Source organism: Anabrus simplex, chromosome 5 (genome assembly GCF_040414725.1).
Source record: "Anabrus simplex isolate iqAnaSimp1 chromosome 5, ASM4041472v1, whole genome shotgun sequence".
NCBI classification, from domain to species: domain Eukaryota; kingdom Metazoa; phylum Arthropoda; class Insecta; order Orthoptera; family Tettigoniidae; genus Anabrus; species Anabrus simplex.
In genome coordinates this window covers 278,794,254-278,819,479 of record NC_090269.1, presented here as the reverse complement: position 1 = coordinate 278,819,479, position 25,226 = coordinate 278,794,254, and the positions used below count along the sequence as shown (strand labels likewise).

The window sequence follows — 25,226 nt, the reverse complement described above, 5'->3', positions numbered from 1 at the left end:
TAGAAAAAATCATCAGATATTACTATGAGAAGAGGTTTGGAGAAAAACAAGACACATTTTCTGTCACAATTAATATTATGCATAGATTACTTTCAAATGTTTGTTGCATTATTGTGCTTTTAGGTAAAGAACAATATGCTGATCTGTCTCAGACTTCACACATATACCTTGATTTCCTTCTTGTCTTCCTCTCTTTTCTCTGCAACATGAATTCATCTGAGAATTTGAGAAGTAAAAGTGAAGTTATATGCTATCCAACGGCTGCTTATGTAACTAGGTACATGAAAAGTTTATATTTGAGGTTTTGAGTTTATTTATTGCATGGTGTTAGGTTACTTGAATATGCCTGAGGTTTTAATATCTCAGGCTTTTAGCACTGGATTTCCACTGTAACACATTTCACAGATAATCTCATTTTTCATCCATACATATAGTGAAATTAAAGTTATTTTTTGTGCTGTGAGTTGCATATCATTGTTATTCATCACTTCATGTTTGAGCATATATAGATATAATTTCCTTTGAAAGTAGTGTAGAACTACTAATTTGTGAGACTCTTAAAGTAGAGACAGCAACATTTTACATGGTATCTCATCTGGAATGGAGGGGCATGACACCTGAGTGGTATAGTTACTGGTTACCAAGGTGGCTACAGTCTGAATCTTGGCCAATGCATGTAGGATTTTTGAAATTAAAAGTCACCTCCATGTCTTCCAGTGGTTTGCATTCACATAAAAGGTGATGTCCTGTGGTTATGATCACTATATCAACTGTCGTGTAAAATTACCAGCTTGCTTGTTTCGAGTTCACTCTTTACATAAATATTCACTCTGGTTAGAGCCTGCTTTGACACCTGTTGTTTTGCGGCACCACACACGAAGACATAGCCAATATATTACTTCCAGGAGACTCAGCATGCTACATCCCAGTCCTAGGCCAAGTAAGCCACCACAGTTAGCTGAAACAACACAGTGTATACAAATTTTATAGCTTTCTCTCCAAATTAACAGTATAGAGGTGGAAAGATAATGATTGTTAACATTAATAGCTAATTCATTAAAGTATCTGGATATCATCACATTTACAAGACAGGTAACTATCTTTGATGATTGATACTTGTTGGTTCTATTCCCATTGGTTGAATTAATATTCCCTGGGATTCGTATAGAACAGTTTTCTTACATTAATATCAAAATAGTTTTTATTATCCTCCTAAATCAATACATTAGTATCATCTTATAAGATGAGTGTCAATTAGACTACAAGTCATCTTCAGTAAAACACCTTGAATTAAAATGACATTAAGATTAAAATTATGGAATATACATTTTTTAAAAAATTGTTTGAAGTTCATGATAAAGTAAAATGGAAGGTAGAAATGGGCATGTTATCTTGTGTGTTCTGGTTCACAATGTTGGGAGGCTGAGCCTCTTGTCCACAAGTAAAAACTTGAATATTTTCTGACCAGATGACTCTGTAGTCAGTCGGAGGTCTCATTTACAGATGATGTGTTCTCCTGAGAGGAACTGTCAATAACTATGTTCTGTAATGAGATTAAAAAATTTATTAGAAACTAATATGAACATAAAGCTAGATGTCTTAGCTAACACCGGGCGAGTTGGCCATGCAGTTAGGGGTGCGCAGCTGTGAGCTTGCATCCGGAAGATAGTGGGTTCAAGCCCTACTGTCAGCAGCCCTGAAGATGGTTTCCCATTTTCGCACCTGTACATTAAGGCCATGGCTGCTTCCTTCCCACTCCTAGGCTTTTCCTATCTGTGTCGGTGCGACTTTAAGCCAATTGTAAAAAAAAAAGTCTTAACTAACTGCATTAACCTACTTTCTGTTGTCCGCAGATTACAGAGTTTCGCTCTTGACTGCCGTGTTCTTACAGGTAGGGTACGGGTAATACTATTGGAAGGGGGTGATGTGGAGGGGGAGGGCATGACTTTAGGAGTGTGAGGGAAGCTTATTCCAATTGTGATTTGGTTCACAGATAATTGGAATCGTTTCCTACAGTATGTCTTTTTCATTTATATCATTTAAATTACCTGCCAGGTTCTTATGTTGGTCGATGTTAATGTACATGTTCTCTAAAATATTAAGCAATAGACCTTTTGTTCTTGTAGGATTTTTTTAAAGTCTTGATTTATTGTAGTGTAACAGTGGTTCTTTCTGATGATTACTCATGGCCGAGAAGCAATTGTATATAATATTGTTTTGGTGTTCAGTACATCTAGTTATAAAGTTACTACCTGTCTGTTCCACATATGTTGACTCACTTACCTGACATTCAAGTTTGTAAATCCCTGATTTGGTATATTTGTTACTATTATTTACAGTATGTGAATTGAAGACTATTCCTGCATTAGTGTTACTGGTTCTAAAGGCTATTTTTATATTCTGTTTCTTAAGGACATTAGGGGTTCTTTAGTTAGAGTGGTTTTAGGTTTATTTTTAAGTTTGTTGGTTAATTTATTTATAAAATTCCTATTAAATCCATTACTCAAGACTATATAATTAATGGTCCTAATTTATTTTCTGAGATTTTTCTTGGTGGAATTTTCAGTGGTCTCTCAATCATACTATTATATGCCACCTTTTTATGCTCACCCAGGTGTAAAGAATTTTGCTTAATAGTATTGGAGGTGCAAGTTTGTTTTATATATATACCGAGGGATAAAGTTTTTATTCTTACCATGTGTAATTGAGGTAATTGAGTGAGTCCTTAATCTTGGTTTCCATGGTAAAATGTATGTTAGGGTCTAGATTGTTAGGTTGCTTAAGCATTTTCTATCCGTTATTAATGTTCGTGTCTACACTAGCTACGATATTATGCACATAATGCGTCCAGTATTTTAAGGCCATAATTTTGCCAATGATACTTGTTTATTCTAAATGATCCATGTATATGTTGGCCAAAATTCTAGAAGCTGTTGCTCCCATAGGAAGATCCATTTGCTGATATACTACATTATTAAAAGGAAAATTATTGTTAATGTAGAAATTCATCTATCTCGCCAGTGCTAAATTTGCTGAAATGTTATTTTATCAGTTTAGTGGTAATGTTGGTAGGGATGTTGGTGTACATGTTAGTAACGTCAAATGAATTGATAGTATGATTTTTAGGCATGTTAAGGTTTCTAATTTTCTCACATAGTTTTATCTAATTCCTTACAGATGTGTGTAATGTGTCTTTAGAAATGTTTGGATGAATTGCAATAACTTATAAATTGCAATTGGTTTGCTGATGCAGTATCAACATCACAACTCCACATCATCATGCTGCCAATCCACTACCTTGTGGTATCGAAACAGCTGAGCTGTAATAACACCAACTGATTTGCATCTCTATACAACTCAACTTGAATCCTACGAGGCAGCGATCCCAGGATCTAGTTTGAAGCCCATTTGTTGCACTGAGTAGATTCACCAGGTTGTGAACCGGTAGCCTCAGTGAGGGAAGACTTATTTTCTCAGGTTCAGCGGACAGGGGCTGACACCCTTCACTGTGCAAGAAAGGAACGCCAGCTGCAAGAGAGATGGTGAGAGAAATTAAAAACTCACAGTTGTTCAGTCCATCCAGGGATGTCCTGTTATCAATTGGGGGCAAACAAATATGAGAGGCTGCAAGGATGGAAACCTTCACCAATTAAGCGATATTTGGCCTATGATTGATTGGGGTGAAATAAGGAGTGCAGTGACTTAGATGTAATGTAGGCAGCCATGGCAGATCATAATATGCATTAATTAAATACCTTAAAGTAAACAGGGAAGTTAGTTGCAGCTGTTAAGAGAAAGTATGTCGCTAGTGACAATGGGAACAATTCATTAGCTAGGGGTTTCCCTGCACTGGTGGAGGGGATACGGGGATACTGCCTTTAAAACCTCAGGGCGCAAGGTGTCTCTCCTTTTTTTTTTTTTTTTTGCTAGTTGCTTTACGTTGCACCGACACAGATAGGTCTTATGGTGATGAAGTGTCTCTTGTCTACCTGAATTGCCAGAGGTGCATATTGTCATTGAAGAGTCAGAGCCATGAACACATATCTTTTTTGAGCTGAACACTTTTATTCAAAATCAGTAGAGGCTATAACCCATGAATTAATATGGAAAGACTTCAGAGATAGAATCAGTGCATTTTTATGAGTTGCTTGAATAGTAAATGCAATCAGCATTGACACTGAAATAAACTCACCTATGAAATAATATCAGCTTACGAGTGGACGGACTGTGCAGACTAATTCCATTCATGTTGGTAAGCACACCAAAATGCTTACTGATAATATTTCAAAGCAGAAATCTGTGAGTTTGAGAAATATCTATGCTGGTCGCAAGTTGGAAGAATTGTTATGGGAACAATTACTAACGAACCTGTTAACTTATGCAGCAGTGAAGCAGATTCAGCTTGGCGAGAAGAAGGTAACACTATTAATGACTGCCCATGCCATGATAGAAGACTTGGGCTTTTCTGCAGCCGGCATTAGTGCTATGGAGCACTAATTCCCGAGACAGCCTTTACGGGGCCAGTGTTCATCATGAGATGGAAACCAGATAAGTCCTAATGATTATTATTCTGTGGGAGATAGTACCTGCACCCAGCCATGTAAATAATTTGTAAATATTCGTTATTAGAGCTGCGTCATGGCGATTTCATTTGTTTAGTTACTTGGGGCAAGACTGGGTTAATGCAAGTTTCTTTTATGGGTTTATGGATTGCCTAAGGGAGTGTTAGTTAGGTAATTCTGTGCAAATATTAGTAATCATGAGTGTTTAGATGTCTTAATGTACTGTAATGTGTACTGAGTTATCAATTAACATGGTCACACAAGTATGAAGGATGAGTTGTCCACCTAATCAATACTTTATTTTACAAAGTGTCTAGAATATTTACATTAAAAGACAGTACCGGTTTCGACCTGTAAATAGGTCATCATCAGCTGTTGATGAACCTGCTTAATAGTGATTGTGCAGAGTAAAACACTACTAAAATTAAACAAGAATGCCACTATTCTAATAAAATACATAATGTTATGATATTTACATATGGTACATTAAAGGGCTTTGACTTGATAGAGTCCTATGAATGCCACATTTTCAAAAACAGTATTGCTAAAAGGTTAAAAATAGGGTACCGTTCTTAAGAGTTCTTAGAGTGCAGAATAAAAGGCTACTAAGATTAAACAAGAACGCCACTATTCTAATAAAATACATAATGTTATGATATTTACATATGGTACAATAAAGGGCTTTGACTTGCTAGAGTCCTATGAATGCCACATTTTCAAAAACAGTATTGCTAAAAGGTTAAAAATAGGGTACCATTCTTATTGTTCAAAGAGTCACTGGGGTTTCGGTGTCAAGTTAAAAAATCTATGATGTATGCCAACAATATGTCATACGAGATATATACATATGGTACAAGCCAAAGCCCTCATTTCCATTTGTTTCATTTTGTGTAACTTTCTTTTTGGAATACCGAATGAATTGGCTTTGCGATTAGGGTCGCATAGCTGTGAGCTTGCATTCAGGAGATAGTGGGTTTGAATCCTACCATTGGCAGCCGCGAACATGGTTTCCCATTCTCACACTAGGCAGGACATTTTCCATCCTTGCGTCGCTGAAAATCTGCTATGTGTCAATGCAACATTAAACCACTAGCAAAAAGCAAAATAATTAAATTTGTAGTTAATCAGGATATCATAATAAAATATAGATCTATGCCTTAGTACAACTTATGCTGACCACATATGTGGCAAGTTCCCACAACTGCCTCATCACATTGACCTGCTACCTTTTCTGTTTACCTATTGGCCAAGACAGATTTCGCTATCCCCTTTTGGTATAAAGGGGAAGATGAAGTAATGCTCAGATACTGTGAGGAATGAAAAAAAGAGAAGGAGAAAACAGGTTACTCACCAAGAAAATCCATGGATCCGTAGAGTTCACTCCGCCTGTTTCCAATGAAGTGTGATTGCTTGAAGATGACTGTCAAACCTGCCACACGAGTTCTGAAATATTGTATACACACAATTACTCTCTGTGTTGAAGTTGTGGTGCTCAATAGACTTTAAATAAAGTATAACAAAGGATATTTTAGAGCTTCTGTGTGTATTTTATGTCAGAAATATTCAAAATTTCCATTCAAGAGTCTGCAACATGCTTACAATGAAGTTGTTCCTTTCAGTTTTGTGTTATTCTGAGATGAAATGTGTTGTCTATATGTTTGGTGTTTGAATGACATTATTGTTTATTGATATTGGAAACAGAAATTCATTGCAGAGTTTTGTGTTAAACTGGAGAAGACAAGCTCTGGAACTTCAAAATATTTACAACAGGGCTATAGAGATCTGGTTTAATTGCTAATTTCTCTTTTCTGTAATGTCAAAACAACTGAGTGATCAGATGATTCATCAGTTCTGCATATTTCTGAATATCCATTTTCCATATCATACCTATGTCATTTTCCTTGCTTCTAGTTGCTGGATAACAGCCTTTATCTATTCTTCAGATTACTTTCTCCTCTTTCCTTGCACTTGATCTCATTAGCTCCAAATTTAGCTATATCCTTTTCCCTTTATGAATTTGACCACTTCTTTGACTATTTCTGTAATCATGTACAACAATAGGTTAGTCAAACTGAAACACCAAATCTCATATTATTTCCATAGTTGTGCCACATTGGGAATGTTCTATAATTGGCTAGGTCACCACATGCTGTGGGCTTGGGAAAGACTGGAAGAGAACTAGTCACCTGAGGAGAAGTAAATACCAGCTAAGGATAAGTGATCATGTTTGGATGGACTAAGCACATCATATATAGATATGTGATGTCTTAATTTTATAGCTCGTGGGGAAATTGGTGAAAATACTTTGACATTCCCTCAGAATGGTATATTTTACCTTTAAACAAATTAATTTTGTTCATGCTGTTATTTTCTTTCAAGGATAATCTGATGTCCTGTCGTGTTGATGTACTGTATTGTTCAAACCCTGCATAGCTAGGTGCATGTTTGAAGGGCAGGAAAAAGTCTCTTTGACATTTCATGTCCTATGGTGTCAACATATGAAATACCTCTGGTAACACCATTGGTTTTCACCCAACAAAATTAATTAAAACTTTTTTTTTTTTTTTGCTAGGGGCTTTACGTCGCACCGACACAGATAGGTCTTATGGCGACGATGGGATAGGAAAGGCCTAGGAGTTGGAGGAAGCGGCCGTGGCCTTAATTAAGGTACAGCCCCAGCATTTGCCTGGTGTGAAAATGGGAAACCACGGAAAACCATTTTCAGGGCTGCCGATAGTGGGATTCGAACCTACTATCTCCCGGATGCTTAATTAAAACTAAACCATAGATTGCCCAAGAGAAATCTAGTTTACTCTCCTATTTGGTAGAGTAAAGTGTAACATAAAAATTGAGGCAGTCTAAATGGTGTCAAATTAAAATGCATGCTCATGGTAACTGAGGCAATAATAATAATAATAATAATAATAATAATAATAATAATAATAATAATAATAATAATAATAATAATAATAATAATAATAATAATTTTTTTTTACAAGGGATTGTGGAAAATCTTCAAAAGACACTTGTGAAGGGTCTGCACTCCACAAGTGTGTGGGATTCTTACCCGCTAAAAACCACACACCCTTTTCTTACGATGTGTGTCATCAGCCCGGATCCGCTCTCGCATTACTTCAGGGTGATATCGTGCTTTGTCTTTCAGACGTCTTCTTTCTTCATTTCTCCTTTATGAACGTTCGTATGCTTCCAAATCCTTCTTCTTCTGACGAAGGACGTTCTCCACGTACACTGCCACGTGATCCCAGGATTCCTGGTTTCGCAGCATCACCGAAATAATATTATCTGTTGTCAATTCTCCTAGTTCAGTTTCCACACATCTTCTCTGAATCGTCCAATAGCCTCATACAAAAAAGGTGTGAAATACGTCGTCAATGTCATCACAGTATATGCAAGCTGCGTCACTCGCTCTGCCCACTTTATGCAGGAATATCCGGAAATATCCATGCCCTGTTAGAAGCTGCATAAGGTAGTAATTTACTTCACCATGGGCCCTTTCAACCCAGATATCCAAGCGTGGTATCAGTCGCTTGGTCCATTTGCCTCGAGGGTCACTTTCCCATCTGAGTTGCCATCGCCTCATCCGTTGACTGAAGGCACGCTTCTTTGCACATTTCTTTCCCAGCTCTCCTTGGGTACGCCAGATTTCATGTCGCTCCAATGCAAGTAGGTCTATTGGGGCTATTGCTGCCACCGTGAGGATTGCAGGTTCGGAAACCGTGCTGTATGCACATGCAATATGTAAAGCCGCTCTCCGTTGTATGGCAGCTATCCTTCTCCGATATCAAGCAAATCTCAAGGATTCAGCCCAGATTTCAGAGCCATATAGGAGTACTGACTGAAACGTCGATATGAGAAGACATCGTTTACTGGATTTCGGACCTTTAATATTTCCCATTAGTCTGCTAAGTGCAGTCATGTATTTTACTGCCTTGTCTGTCGCTCTCTGAATATGATTCCAGAATGTGAGCTTGGAGTCAAGTGTCACTCCTAGATATTTTGTGCTCGCAGATGTTTCAATCACTAACTCTCCAACAGTCATTGGTACAAGAGTTCTGATCCTTTTCCTCATCAGAAGAACTATCTCCGTTTTGTGTTCGACTAATGTTAGACTGTGGCTCATCATCCATTCTTTTATGCGCTGCATCACCTGGTTCAGTTTGATTTGAGCCATTTCAACATTACGAGCTACTATCAAGGCGGCCACATCATCAGCATAGCCCACAAGCTTCATGTCCTCTGGCATCTCCAAACGTAACTAGCCATCATACATTATGTTCCAAAGATCTGGACCAAGGATCGATCCCTGCGCTGCACCAGCCGTCAGGCGTTTTGTCTTTTCTCCATCTTCCGTATCATACAACTGAGTGCGATCTTTGAAGTAATCTCTCATTATGCGCATAAGATATTGTGGTAGCTTGAAAGTTTCCTCAAGAGCTACCAACATGTCACTCCGTCTTGCCGAATTGAAGGCATTCTTCACATCCAGGGTCACAAGAAGTGTCAATTTACGGGAATGATGGTTGCCCATTTGTGCCCTTTCTGCTGTATTCACCACCTGCCACACTGCATCTAGCGTCGAGTGTCCTCTCCGAAATCCATGTTGGTGAACAGATAGATCCCCTGCTAGTTGAACTGCTGAGAGGATTCTGGGCTGCAGAAGTTTCTCCAGGCCTTTTCCAGCTGTGTCCAGCATACATAAAGGTCTATAACCCCAAGTTTTCCTTTGCTGATCAGAACCAAACGAGCCATTTTCCATCGGGGACTAAAAACACCCGTTTGCAGGCAATGATTGTACATATTCAGCAACAGTTCTGGACATAGTTCTGCTATTATCTTTAGCACTTCTGTAGGTATACCATCTGGTCCTGGAGTTTTCTTGTTTCTAAGAGAGCTAATAGCTCTATTGAGCTCTTCTACAGTGAAGAGGGGTATATCATCCAGTTCTTTTTCGTCATCGCAGTCAATCCTCTCTGGATGGTCTGGGAATAGTGTAGGTGTCCACAATTTGTTTAATTGTTTGTGGATCCGCACTCGGGGTTGAAAATGTCCCAAGTTTCTTCATTACAATCTTATAACCTTGTCCCCATGGATCATCTTCTACTTCTTTAGCCAGTACCCACCATTTTACTTCTAAAATAATAATAATAATAATAATAATAATAATAATAATAATAATAATAATAATAATAATAATAATAATAATAAAATTAATAATAATAATAATAATAATAATAATAATAATAATAATAATTGTTACGGAGATATCCGTGGTAGGTAGAGGTGAAAGAAGGTGCGGGTGTGAATGGGTTTCAAGCTACGAATTTAACGTGCAATGTAAAATTAATTTAAAATTTAACTAGGTTATATTTTCTTTTCCAAAAACAAGAGATAACAATCATAACAGGTACAGAGTAGCAAAAATGTAGGTACAATATTACTGGATTCGGGCTCAGTGCCCTTACTTCATAACTCTTGGGCCATCAGCCCCGCCTTACTCCAAAAAAAAATTTTAGCCAAGGGGCAGAAAGCCCCATTCATGCCCAGGAGCACTGGCTCCAAACATTACACATAAAGCCTGCACGAGGCATACAGAAACAAATTTCAAAGAGCGATCCGCTCTCCAAATTGTAAGCCTATCACAAGGCCACACCAAACTCTACCTTCAAGCTGTCCTCCTAAGGACGTATTCACAGGGGTAAAATACCCAACCTACGGAGGTCTATTACATGAAAAGAAGGTTGATTACATGACCTCTAAAATAACAATTTGAGAGGAGGCGAACTTGCACTCCTAATATACTTTGTTTTTAAAACCTAATCTGGCTCTGGGCCACTAACGCAAGGGCTAATCCCATACTACAGAGGTGACTTAGAGAAGAACACTTTACATTACATAAACGAAGAATAGTTTGAGAAAATAAGTTCACCTCAAAACAAATGTGAGTGGGAGCTCGAGAGGGTAGCACTCTCTATCCCAATATGTAGCTTTACAAGAAAAAGATGAAAAGAGTAATTACATTTTAGGAAAAGGTTACATGATGGAAATGCTTCGAACCCGCCGCGAGTGTTAAACTGCCAACCTAGCAAGAAAAGAAGTTATTAATAGGCCAATACCTGGTGTTGAACGGCTGAAGAAGAAAGAGGCGCTTCCCGCCTCCTGCTATGTACTTAATACACTGAAAGATGGAACAGAAGTGGCCCGGAGACCCTAAAATCAGCAGTTTATATACTCTCGCGGAAGTTTCTAGGCGTTAGGGGAATGAAAACACCCGCCCACAATGTTTTTATTGGATAGGACCCCGCAATCGATTCAAGTTGGGGGAAGATACATCTGATTGGATAGAAATTAATTTAAGAAATTCGGGATTGGCTACATGCAAAACAAGGGGAAAGAGAGGGGTATACAGCCAACTTAAACAATAACAGAAAGAAATTTAGCAAAGAACAAACATTTGAAATAAAAATTTCTTCAACAAAATAGTTCTTTGACTCCGCACTAGGTTGCACTATTGTTGATCTTCAGTAGTGTCCTCTAGAAGAGAAAGTTCACACTTCTTACTTCAAGCTAAACAAAAACACATCAAAAGTGACACAGTTCAAAAACTCAAAATTTTCCACGTGGTGACATCTTCTGAGAAAGTAGAGAATTAATAGAATAGATAAAGTTCAACCTTCCTCCAGAAGAGGAGTTTCAACTGGCGCAACTTTTAAATAAACGGTGTAGAGGTGTACCGCCCGGTACAGACCTCCCCCCCCAAAAGTTCCTCCAGGGGTGACACATGAAATCAGTTTGAAACAAAGTCCAAGTAATGATGTTGATACGAAGATAGATAGCAGAAGCATTTACAAGATTTCTTAATTCAGTTTCAAAATGTTGTTGTTGCAGGTGAATGAAAGTCTTTATGTTTGTAGAATTTGAATTTCTGAAGATAAACTTTTAATACTTAAAGGTGAAGAAAAATTTTGCAATGTCCACCAAATATTGTTGTTGAATTCCCAAGTGTAGTTATTGCTTGTGGTGACTGTCCATGTAGTTGATGTAGATTGAGTCGGATGGCCAGACCGGCCGTTGCAGCTTGCGTCCAACGGAGGCCGCTCGGACCCCTCAAGTACCCTGAGATACCGCTCGCCCGCACTATGAGGGGAGCAGAGGTGTTGAAGTACGCCGCGCCCGCGGTGAACAGATACAGGCTGCGGGCATGTAGCAGGTCGTGCGCCGCACATCAGCCTTGGCCGGGAGGAGAGCTCCGGCTCGCCGTTCACATGTCGTCCTCGCTGGAGAGGAGGGGGCCCATCCCCCTCCCCAGTCGCTGCACGGCGCTGCGCGGCTGCGGGGGCGCTGAAACATTAAAGCTAGGCGGCAGAATTGTGTTGGACTATCATCTTCTTTGAGGGTACAGGCTTGTGGAGAGGTTGAGGGGCCAGCGGCGTGTAGATATCCATGGCATTTACTATTATGAAGCCACAGTGTAAGGTGGAGCAGGAGACGGGAGCGTGGTAATGGCCGTGGCAAGAACAGGATGGCAGTTTAACGGGTCGGGGCAGGTTTTACACAAGGCTTACATCTAAAACCAAAATATTACAGAAGGGGCAGAATGCCTTAAAAGTGAAACTCAAAAAAATATAACCTTCATATCCTATCAAAATAATATGAAGCAAGTTAACACAGAAATTACACCGGTTTCACCTGGGACAGGTGAACTCTAAATATCCTCTCGGTGGCTGGATTACTTAGCAATAAGGTAACCGGCGTAAGAAAATCGAGAATGATACAAGGCCCATGAAATCTGGGGGCAAGCTTGCCCGCGGGAACAAAATTTTTGACCATAACCTGGTCACCTACCTTCAAAGTGGTGGGTCTCCGTCCACGATCATACCTTTCCCTAACCTTTTCATGAGACACTTTAAGATTGGCTTTAGCCTTCTTCCAAAGATCTTTAATGTTATCCGGATCTATTGTCTCGGGTAGAATGTCATTCAAAGACCAGAGGTTAGAGAGCGGCGAGTTGGGAACAAACTTGAACATCAAAGAAGCTGGAGTAAATTTGTGTGATTCATGGACCGCCGAATTCAAAGCAAAAGCTAACCAATGCAGGGACGTGTCCCACCTAGAATGATCTTCATGATGATAGGCAATAAGTGCGGACCTGAGATTACGGTTAACCCGTTCAGCCAGAGATGGTTGAGGGTAATAAGCGGAAGTAGTTACATGAGAGATGGACAAGTCAAAACAGAATTTACGAAATAAATTAGATGTAAAAGCCTTAGCATTATCAGATACAATGTATTGGCACGGACCAAAAGAAGCGAAAATAGAATTTAAGCAAGTAATGGTTGACTGAGCGGTAGCCAGCTTAGTCGGAAATAACCAGGAAAATCTTGTAAAACCATCTACACACACAAAGATGAACTTGTTGGCATTACCCTTTGACTGGGGGAAGGGTCCCACATAATCAATATACAGGCGTTCCATGGGGCGCGACGCTTGATGAGAAGACAAAAGGCCTACTTTAGTGGACATGGTGGGTTTACTGATCAAACAAGATTTACAAGCTTTTACAAGTTCCCGAATTTCACCGTCCATACCTTTCCAAATGAACATTTCACGAATTTTTTCACGGGTTTTAAAGATTCCAAGATGCCCTCCTAATGGGGTCTCATGATAATACTTGAAGATCATAGGCACAAGAACCGCTGGCACGACAACCTTCATCATCTTATCATGCCTCGATGGGCAACATAAAACACCATTCCTCAGAACATAAGGGACGACATGTTCCCCAGAAGAAAGGGTTTCCATTATCGGAGCCAGCGTAGGATCTTCACGTTGGTATTTCTCAATATCCCTAAAAAGCATGGGAGCATCTGTTAAGATGGCATTAACACCAGATAGTATGGACTCAGAAGGTGATGAACTGTCGACCGGTTCGTGGGTCTCAACGTCGTTATGAAACATACGGCTGAGTCCATCAGCAACAACATTTTCGGTACCTCTGATATGTCTAACATCAAACTGGAAGGCGGAAATACGAATAGCCCAGCGGGCTATACGACCAGTACGACGCGGCCTACCTAAGACCCAGCTTAAGGCTTGATTATCTGTCTCCAGGTCGAATTTAACGTGTTCCAGATAGAGACGGAACTTTTCTAAGGCAAATAAGACTGCCAAACCTTCGAGCTCATAGATGGAATACTTGGCTTCTTGAGCCGACAATGTCCTAGACGCATAGGCGATGGGTCGCCTCCCTAGTTCAGTCTCTTGAAGAAGGACTGCAGCTACAGCTGACGACGACGCATCCGTTTGGACGATGAATTTCTTCGAGAAATCAGGCATAGCAAGTACAGGGGCATTACAGAGAGCTAATTTAAGATCTTCGAAAGCGGCTTGTTGAGAAGGTCCCCACTCGAATTTGATGCCTTTCCTACGAAGAAGGTTTAAGGGCGCCGCTCTATTAGCGAAGTTAGGAATAAACTTCCTGAAGAAATTCACCATACCAATGAATCTAGCGATACCTTTGATGTCCTTAGGAGGTTTAAAATCACGGATGGCCTGTGTTCTAGAATGATCGACAGCTACCCCATCGGGTGACACAATATGCCCTAGGAATGACATAGAGGGCTTAGCAAAGGCAACCTTGGACAACTTGACAGTTAACCCAGCCTTACGAAGGCGATTCAGAACTTCTCGCAGATGATCTAGATGTTCTTCAAAAGTCTCGGAAAATACGACGACATCATCCAAGTAGTGATATAAGTACTCAAATTTGATGTCGGAAAAGACCCTATCTAGTAGCCTAGTGAGCACAGCTGCCCCCGTGGGGAGCCCGAAAGGCACGCGGTTGTATTCGTATAAGTTCCAGTCCGTGGCAAACGCTGTAAGATGTTTAGACTCTTCGGCAAGGGGAATTTGATTATAGGCCTGATTCAAGTCCAAGATGGTGAAGAACTTGGCCTTACGAAACCATGAAAAGCAAGAATGAAGGTCGGGAAGGGGCACAGATTGCAACACCACCTTCCGATTGAGAGCCCTGTAATCAATGACAGGCCTGAAGCCTCCTTGGGGTTTCGGGACTAGAAAAATAGGCGAAGAATACGCTGACTTAGAGGGCCTAATAATACCATCCTTCAACATCTGATCGATGATTTCTTTCAGAGCCTTCATTTTAGGTGGAGATAGCCTATACGGTGGAAAACGGACAGGAATCGAATCCGTGACCTCAATTTTGTATTCAATAAGGTCAGTAACACCAAGAGTATCAGAGAACACCTCGGGAAACGACTGACACAGTTTCCGAATACTATCAGCCTGCTCCTCAGGTAGATGTCTAAGGTCTAACAACATCTCATCCTGGGTAGGCGAAATAGATGAACATGATACAGAATTACACTTTAACAAGGGAATTCTACAATTGGACGCAAATTTGAATGTGCACGACCTACTCTGGAGATCGAGCACCAGACCAGTGTGAGAAATGAAGTCCGCTCCCAATATGATGGGGCAAGACAAGTGCTTAGCCACAAACAGTTTGATTTTCCAGGTAAATTTAAAAATACGAATTTTGACCAGTACGGAACCTAGAATTTCTAATGGCGATGAATTAGCCGAAACATATTGAATAAGAGCTGAGACATGGTCAGGTAGTTTACAAACAGATTTCAATTTAGAATACCATTCAGCCGAAATAATCGAACAAACACTGCCTGAATCTAAGAGAGCTGTTATAGGCTCGTTATTTAACTCAATCTTAAGAAAAGGAACAGGTGCGGGGGTATCCGCCGCAATCCTAAGACATTCTTTAGGGCATTCAAAAGATGAATTTGAAGGCTGATTGTTCTCTGCATTTACAACCTGTTTACTAGGGGCTGAGTCTCGGGAAGATGGATTAGTAGACTCAACCGATGCCACTAGTCACTTTTTATTATTGGCATAGGTGGAATTGGCACCAGAAGTTGAGCAGGAGGGGGTGCTATTTGAGTTTGGGCAATTTTTGGCGATATGTGAGAAGGCCCCACACTTAAAACAGCCTTGTGATGAACCAGCTCCATTATTTGCCCTACTAGACTTGATCAGAGGACACTTATTGCGCAGATGGTCAGGCGACCCGCAAGCATAACATTTACGAGGGGTGACTGATCGGCGAGGTGGAAGCCGAGTATTACTAAAAGAAGGCGGGGGTTCTTTTGCCACACGCAAGGAATCGGCATACCTAACTCCTTCCGCAGAGACGGCTAATGCTTCCAGTTCAGAGAAGGTTTGCGGGCACGCCGCGAAACACAAATATGACCTGTAGGGTGGTGAAATCCCTTCGATAATAGCTTGCACGATCTGATCCTCAGGGAAGTGGAGAGCAAACACCCTAGTATAAAACTTAATATCTTGGATGAAGTCTGCCAGGTTTTCATCCAAGCGCTGTACCCGATAATAGTATTTCTGAATAAGAGATGACCTCGCGCGGGCAGGAATAAAATTTGCAAGCAGATGTGCATGGAAATCTTCGATAGATGACTGTTCAGCTATGGCTCTTACTGTTTTATCTGAGAGAACCCCAATAGCATAAGGATAGATAATTTGCAAAATTTGACATGGGGAAAGAGAAAACACAAGGGCATGATCCTGAAATTCCACTAGAAATCTTAAAAATGAAATTACGTCACTGGTGGTATTAACGGAAAACTTGGATATACCTCTGAGCAACATTGCCAATGGATGAGGCAAGCTGCTAAACCCGGGCGACATAGTAGGTAAAGGTTTCAATGGCAAGGAAGTTAATTCAGCACGTACATTGTTCAACGATGTGCGGCGTTCAGACTCGTTGTCCAATGGGGCAGAGATAGTTTGAGCAGCAACGGTTATCCTATTGCCTTCTCCCTTAGCAGGTTCTTCCTCACTACTTACATTCACTATGGTGGGCTGATCAGATTTGGGAGGAACTTCCCCAGTTAACAATTGAGTGACTTTACTAGACAATTCAGAGATAGTTTCAAGGAGCGTATTAGCTTGCTTCCTCTGAACGTCATTCACCTTCAGAGACAACAGATCATTAACTCTATTTGAAAAGTGATATAATCTGCCTTGCACACGCTTAATTTGGTTAGGAGACGGATCATTTTCATCAAAAAAACTAACTACGGAAGCTAGCCCAGTAATATTCTCGACGATCGTGGAAAGAGAGTCATCAATTTCTTTCTCTCCCAAATTGGGGATGGAAATGGGCAAATCAAGGGACTCTCTAAGCTTGTTGGTGTCGATTGCAACCGTGCCTCCAGATTGCACATTTCTGATAGTTAACTCGTATATCAACTCCTCTTTGCGCAAGTAGTTAAGGAGGAGAACATCGCGAGGGCCGGGCATGATGACAGAACAATTTTGAAAAACTCAAAAAATTCCAGCAACTGAGAAAATTGTTAGAGTTCGAATCAAAGCAATGTTTAGCCGTCAAAAGGGGGTAAATTGAGACCCATTCAACCACGCTCTGCTACCACTTGTTACGGAGATATCCGTGGTAGGTAGAGGTGAAAGAAGGTGCGGGTGTGAATGGGTTTCAAGCTACGAATTTAACGTGCAATGTAAAATTAATTTAAAATTTAACTAGGTTATATTTTCTTTTCCAAAAACAAGAGATAACAATCATAACAGGTACAGAGTAGCAAAAATGTAGGTACAATATTACTGGATTCGGGCTCAGTGCCCTTACTTCATAACTCTTGGGCCATCAGCCCCGCCTTACTCCAAAAAAAAATTTTAGCCAAGGGGCAGAAAGCCCCATTCATGCCCAGGAGCACTGGCTCCAAACATTACACATAAAGCCTGCACGAGGCATACAGAAACAAATTTCAAAGAGCGATCCGCTCTCAAAATTGTAAGCCTATCACAAGGCCACACCAAACTCTACCTTCAAGCTGTCCTCCTAAGGACGTATTCACAGGGGTAAAATACCCAACCTACGGAGGTCTATTACATGAAAAGAAGGTTGATTACATGACCTCTAAAATAACAATTTGAGAGGAGGCGAACTTGCACTCCTAATATACTTTGTTTTTAAAACCTAATCTGGCTCTGGGCCACTAACGCAAGGGCTAATCCCATACTACAGAGGTGACTTAGAGAAGAACACTTTACATTACATAAACGAAGAATAGTTTGAGAAAATAAGTTCACCTCAAAACAAATGTGAGTGGGAGCTCGAGAGGGTAGCACTCTCTATCCCAATATGTAGCTTTACAAGAAAAAGATGAAAAGAGTAATTACATTTTAGGAAAAGGTTACATGATGGAAATGCTTCGAACCCGCCGCGAGTGTTAAACTGCCAACCTAGCAAGAAAAGAAGTTATTAATAGGCCAATACCTGGTGTTGAACGGCTGAAGAAGAAAGAGGCGCTTCCCGCCTCCTGCTATGTACTTAATACACTGAAAGATGGAACAGAAGTGGCCCGGAGACCCTAAAATCAGCAGTTTATATACTCTCGCGGAAGTTTCTAGGCGTTAGGGGAATGAAAACACCCGCCCACAATGTTTTTATTGGATAGGACCCCGCAATCGATTCAAGTTGGGGGAAGATACATCTGATTGGATAGAAATTAATTTAAGAAATTCGGGATTGGCTACATGCAAAACAAGGGGAAAGAGAGGGGTATACAGCCAACTTAAACAATAACAGAAAGAAATTTAGCAAAGAACAAACATTTGAAATAAAAATTTCTTCAACAAAATAGTTCTTTGACTCCGCACTAGGTTGCACTATTGTTGATCTTCAGTAGTGTCCTCTAGAAGAGAAAGTTCACACTTCTTACTTCAAGCTAAACAAAAACACATCAAAAGTGACACAGTTCAAAAACTCAAAATTTTCCACGTGGTGACATCTTCTGAGAAAGTAGAGAATTAATAGAATAGATAAAGTTCAACCTTCCTCCAGAAGAGGAGTTTCAACTGGCGCAACTTTTAAATAAACGGTGTAGAGGTGTACCGCCCGGTACAATAATAATAATAATACACTGGTTTATGCCATTGAGCACCCTCTTGGAATATTGGTCGCACTTTTTAAAAAAGGAAAAACACTTAAACCTTGATGGTCCATGTTTATTAGCCGTATACGAGGGTAGCCCAGAAACTAATGCACCACATTTATTTCTTCAACAGTTATACAACATATATTGAACACAATGAAACTTATACACAAGAAAGAATTATGTTTCTTCTACACTCCATATTTTACTACTTAATCTCCTTCCCGTTATACGGCCTTCCTCCAGCAAGACACAAGGGCGTGAATGCCCTGTTGGTACCACTTCTTGTTCCGTTCGTGAAGCCATTTTTTCACTGTGCAAATCACCTCCTTGTCATAATGACCTTACTGGCGGAAGCAGTTCCTTTGAATTTTTTCTTCTGTGGAGAGTCAGGATGGTGCCATTCCATCGACTGTAGTTTTATTTTGGGCTCTAAATGGTGAACTCAAGTTTATCACCCATCACAATCCGGGGCAAAAAGCCTTCCCTTCTCAGCTTCAGAACGTTGCAGCAACTCAAAAGAAATGTTTTTTCTGAGAGTTTTATGTTCCTCCATAAGACGGTGCAGAGCCCATCATGCACACTTTTTTGTGTAATCAAGAGCACTGATGATTACACCCACACTTCGTTCCGCGCCAACTGCCAAGTCGTTCTGCATCGGTCCTCGCAAATGAGCACATCAGCACGCTGCATTTTATCAGGTGAGACAGCCGTGAGTGGCCATCCCAACTGCTGCAAATCTTGGATCTCTGCTGAACCACTTTTAGTTGGTCTTAACCTCTGTGCCCAGCAACTAACTGTACTTCTGTCGACTGCTGATGCTTCATAAATTGCACATAAACGTTTGTGAATGTTTCCAACCGTTTCTTGCTCTGAAGTGAGAAATTCAATGATGAAACGCTGCTTGTAACATGCATCACTTACAGACGTCATGTTGAACCATTGCTGCAAGTAAGCTATCTCTTGGAAGAAGCGGAAACTTTGCACGCGGACTCCGAAAACTTCAAGGAATTCATATCTTAAGTTTTGCATTCTCGTACCGTTGTTAGGGGCTGACAAAAAAATTGTGGTGCATCTTTTTGTGGTCCACCCTCATATATTCCACAAACTATTAACAGTAGAATGACAGGAACGGTCTTTTTGACCACAAAGCTCTTTCTAGATACGTTTATTCTTAACAGGGTAACCCCAGCATGTAGAAAATTTATGACTTTTCTCAAGTGTCTCAGTTTAAGCATATAAAATATTTCTTTTGAATGTTTCATAGGAATTGAATAGATCAATGTTTTACCTAGAATGATGAGAGCGGTCAAAATGACCTCCATGAATTTCTCTGTAAGGGGATCTTCATTATTGATTTTTCTCCACCTCTTTTCCTCGTGCTAGCAGTGTCACTTGTTTTAAATTGAAACAACTATTGTTACGTGTTTCATCGGACGGTCTGGAACTGTAATTTGTTGGAGTTGAAGTGTTTAGGGGCAAGGGACTGACTCTTGATGAATGCCTTGCATTCACTGAGGAAATCTGTGAGAATTCCAGTGATGGTGGTGGTTCCAATGATCTAGGATTTGTGGTTCCTGTTAGAAACATGGAACATGTTAGCATCTCTTGAGAGGCATCAGATTCTGATGCCACCACTTCATGCCTGGCGACCGATAATGAACGTAACACCCCCAAATCAGCCAATTTGGAAAATACAGAATCAAGACGGTAGTGTAAGAGGTGAATTTAGTGTACAAACGCCATGAAGGATAAGAAAGGACCTACTCCGTACACAAGGAGACATATCGGAGACAATGAGGCTTCATCGTGGCATTTATTGTTTTCAGAATCCATGCTGAATCATATTCAAAAGTACACCATTGAAGAAGCTCCACAGACAATTGGATTCAGATTCATGGGGCATTTCTTTGATAGAACTTAAAGCGTTTATTGCTTCAGTATACGCAATGAGAGCAATGCATTATTCTTCATTAGATGTGAACAATATATGGTCAAAGGAATGGGGACCTCCAGTTTTTGCCAAAACCTTATCACATGATTGCTTCAAGGAAATTCTTAGGTTCCTCTGGTTTGACAGAAAAACGTGCTCAACTCAGCTTATCAACAAGAAATTTGCCGTAGCTTCTGAGCTGTGGTCACCTTTTATTGAAAACTTAGCTGTGCTTCACAGCCGGTGAATACATCATCGCAGTTGATAAACAAGTACCATGTAAAGCACATTGTAAATTCATTCAATATATGGCGAATAAGCCTGATAAGTTTGGATTGAAATTCTGGTTGACTGTAGAACTTGAAACTAAATACTTCTTGAATGGTTTCATGTACTTGGGAAAAAAAATGAAGAAAGAGATAGAAATACTCAACATAGCGAGCATGTAGTTCTGAAGCTCATGGAGGGAAGAAATGTCTCTACTGATAATTTATTTACATTACAGAAGTTTGCAGACTCCCTGCTGACCAAAAGCACATCTATCATTGGTACCATGCGACCAAATTGCCGAGAACTTCCACAAATTTACAAAGACACAAGTGGAGAATGCTTTTCATCAATGATATTGGTTAATGGACAAAATACTCTTACTGAGTACCAGTGCAAACCAAGAAAAATGTTTGTATCCTAAGTACCACGCACAAGCAGGTTGAAATATCTGACAATGACAAAAAAACATCCGGTAACTGTGATATTGCATTTTGTCTGGTGTGGAGTGGATGTTCTTGACCAAATGAGCCGCTTGTATACTACTCGGTCAGCACAGCTATGAATGCCTGGATTTTATTTTGCGCATGCAATTCTTCAGAAATTTCTTGAAGATGTTTTATTTTGAACCTTACAAATGAACTAAGATCACTGTTTGACCAAGAGGTGACCAGCAAACCTTCCCTGTGGTACAGAGTCCACCAGTAAAAAACATTGCCAGTGCTCATTCTGCCGTAACAAAACACCAGATTTCTGTTCGTCACGTAACAAGCCTACCTGTGGAAAATGCCAAGAATGCTGCATCAAGAAGGTTTATTGCAAGAAGTGTGTCACTGGTAAATCAAGCAGTAATTGATTTGCTTGCATAAAATGTATGATTGACAATGATAAACAATAACAGATGTCATAAACGGTGTTCTAAAATGATGTGTCAACTATAAAATGTAGTAAAGGAACTGAAATAATACTGAAAATTGATTAAACCTAATAAATACTATAAACAAAATATTTGGGTTCTGTACAATAGTGTTGTCTACTGAATGCATGATTCGAAGCAGTGTATCGATTCATTCAAGTGTCCAAGTGAATCGATTCACAGGAAGGGCAAGTTCACGGCACATGATTCAGCTTACTCCCAGCGGACAGTGCTGAGTGGCGCACTCACTGGACGTTGGCAGGGAGCTGAGCTTCCGTTGCAGCGAGACAGTGAATCATGGCACATCAAAAGAATCGTGAACGAGCACAGCTCAGTGAGACACAAGATACACACGGCTCCTTATCGGCACACTGGACACTGGTGGAGAGCCGAGTTTCCGCGGCAGCGAGACATACAGTGAGCCATGGTACACTGAAAGAATCGTATGCTATAACTGACTCTCAAGCTCAGCTCATTTGAAAATAATACCCACTTGCATTCACTGTCCTCTTCTTACAGGGAGTCCGACTCGTTGGCTGAACGGTCAGCGTACTGGCCTTCGGTTCAGAGGGTCCCGGGTTCGATTCCCGGCCGGGTCGGGGATTTTAACCTTAATTGGTTAATTCCAATGGCACGGGGGCTGGGTGTATGTGTTGTCTTCATCATCATTTCATCCTCATCACGACACGCAGGTCACCTACGGGTGTCAAATAGAAAGACCTGCACCTGGCGAGCCGAACCCGTCCTGGGATATCCCGGCACTAAAAGCCATACGACATTTTTTTTCTTACAGGGAGGTTTAAATAATAGATGGATTTATTTGCAATGTTAAAAAGGTAGTCAAAACATAATTCTAAAGTAGCTAGTAAGTAGGTAGGCTATTACGTTATACTATTTATTAGTTTAATGAATCTTAGTATTGTAACTTAGTTGACATTTGACAATTAACTTCGACTCTAGCCTGACCTATGGCTATGAGTCATGCTCATGACCACTCAAAAGTACCTGTTTTATATTGGGAAGAACGGCTTAGTATTCTCTCAGTTCATATGTCACATCGTTGCACAAGACTTCAATCATATGTGGACAGACGCAATAACTTAACCAACAGTATGTTAAATCAGAAAGCCAGTGGGCTACTGTACATCTCGGGTAGCCTATACAAAATATGACGATTTAAAAAAAATCCTCAGCTGATAGAAATATACATATTTTCAAAAATGACTGAGAGAGTTAGGCATGCGGTTAGTATCGCGTAGCTATGCGCTTGCATTCGGGGAATGGTGGGTTCAAATCCCACCGTCGGCAGCCGTTAAGATGGTTTTCCATAGTTTCCCTATTTTCATACCAAGAAATGCTGAGACTATACCTTAATTAAGGCCATGGCTGCTACCTTCCTAATCCTAGACCTTTCCCATCCTGCGTCGCCGGAAACCTTCGATGTATTAGAGTGACTAGAATTTTTTTCTAAGAAAGGAGTTCATAGTATGAAGACCAGATGGCAGTAGCGAGCACTGAATGCTGTTGCTGCTGTCTTACCAGTACATACTGCACAGATGCAGTAGGAGCGGTGACTAATGTGCCGTGAATCGGATCACTGTATTGATTCAGTAACGTGAATGGAATCAAATGAATCGATTCAGTAAAATGAATCGAATGTCCCATCACTACTGTACAACAAGTACTTTACTTCCATAATTACAAAATGTGTAGTTGCAAAGTATTGTAAAATGTTGTGTATCTTGTAAAAATCAACTGGACGAATTTAGTAAGGGAACTGAAATAACAGTTTAAAAATATGATGAAACCTAATATATACTGTAAACAGGTTGTTTTGGTTCTGTGTAATATGTATTGTACTTTTCCTTACTGCAGTCAAAATGACCGCTGCCATCATTCTAAGTAGTTAAAATAGCTCTCATTCTAGTTTTAAAGAAGAAAGAGAAAAGTCACCTCGAATTTAAAAAAGGAGCAAAACCAGCATTATGAGACTGAAATTCTGCAAAGTTTCTACACCCTGTTCTAGAGAGGTCATATAGATATCACAACAGCACATTAGGAAGCTAGAACGTACTGAGCCGGCCAAGGTCACTAGGTGGAAACAAACTAATAAGAAGTTGTGGAATCCCACGGGCTGCATGACACCTATTAAGGGTTAAAGATAACTAGAAGAAAGACTTCATTATCGATCCAACCATCCAATTCGAGCACCATATCGGCCAGCTTACTGAAGTCCACCTTGAAAAGCTGAACCTTTATGCGCCCACCATACCGTTCTACAAAAATAAATACTAACTGAATGAAATAGAGATTATCAGCCTAATGGTTGGTGCTTGTGGCACAATACCTGCCTTGTTCATTGAATTCTGGAAGAAGTTTGATGTGCATATGAACAGCATTAAAAGAATAGTTATCACCACCATATGTGAATCTGTACACATTCTGAGAGCTCATTTGTTTGGACCTTCAGAATTTAAAAAAAATTTATTACCACTATATTTCTATATGATGAAACATTCTATATCCTGATATGCTTTACTTTGTCCATTGAAGCAATCCATAATTACGGAAAGGTATTGATTCATTCAATATATATATACCAATCCCATCTGCTGAGCTGGTTGTGTTTCATTTACGGGCTGAGGATATCTTTAATTATTACTGAAGAATTCTTGGAATTCTTACACATGAACAAAAACCCAGCAAGAAGTAAACATGATGATGATGTCTGTAGTATTGATCTGTTATAAAAGAGAAAACCTTTATGGAATTAGTTGACAATTCTTCCTCAAATTGTTTAGTTGTGTTACCTCAGTATCTGCACTGGAGTGTGTGTCTAATTATTACATTTGAGCTATTAACTGAGGATTTGCCTCACTTGAGTAAGTGCTAACCTGGAGTGAAATCTCAAGTATGGTAACATTGGCAGACTCAGATGGGGCTCTATGGGTGCTCCACATTACCCCCTCTGGAGCCATGATAATGGTGATGGTGGTACAGTAATTTCTCTAACTGCTGTTTTAAGTGATGAGCTGCTTATATGATGACTCAAGTTGGAAATTTTGTGTTGATTGTGACAGTAGTTGACTTACTCATTTTCAGGAAGACTTTCAAAGTATACTGTCATCTTGTTCAGTGGTGAATGATTAAGGTCACTGTTGTACTGCAACTCTGTGCATGACTGAAGACAGTTACACCGGTCTTCTTTGGATGTTTCAGATCCAAATGCTGCCCTCATTTGCTGTTGCATCAAATTTCCTGCAACAAATGACAATATTTTGCATTACAGATGATGATGATAAATGGATTAAACCCAGTCTCTCAGAATGGGTAGTTCTAACAACCCCGACCAACCGACCAACCGACCGACCGACCAGATCTGCATTTAGGGCAGTCACCCTGGTAACAGATTTCCTATCAGTTGTTTACCTAGTTCAAAATAGTTGGAAATTTATTGAACATCTCCGTTGGTAAATTATTCCAATCTCTCTCTTCTTATAAACAAATATTTTCTCCAACTTGTC

The 25,226-nt window shown here is 40.1% G+C and overlaps 1 protein-coding gene across 1 annotated transcript; it reads right to left on the bottom strand.

The window, feature by feature from the left end:
• Positions 1-25,226, bottom strand: LOC136874839 (pickpocket protein 28). The gene is made up of 4 exons (XM_067148518.2): positions 25,132-25,226; positions 24,795-24,960; positions 5,914-6,005; positions 1-958 (listed from the first exon to the last, which is right to left on the bottom strand). Exons 2-4 carry the CDS (start codon positions 24,950-24,952, stop codon positions 807-809), a joined length of 402 nt encoding a protein of 133 aa, XP_067004619.2. The 5' UTR covers positions 24,953-24,960; positions 25,132-25,226; the 3' UTR covers positions 1-806.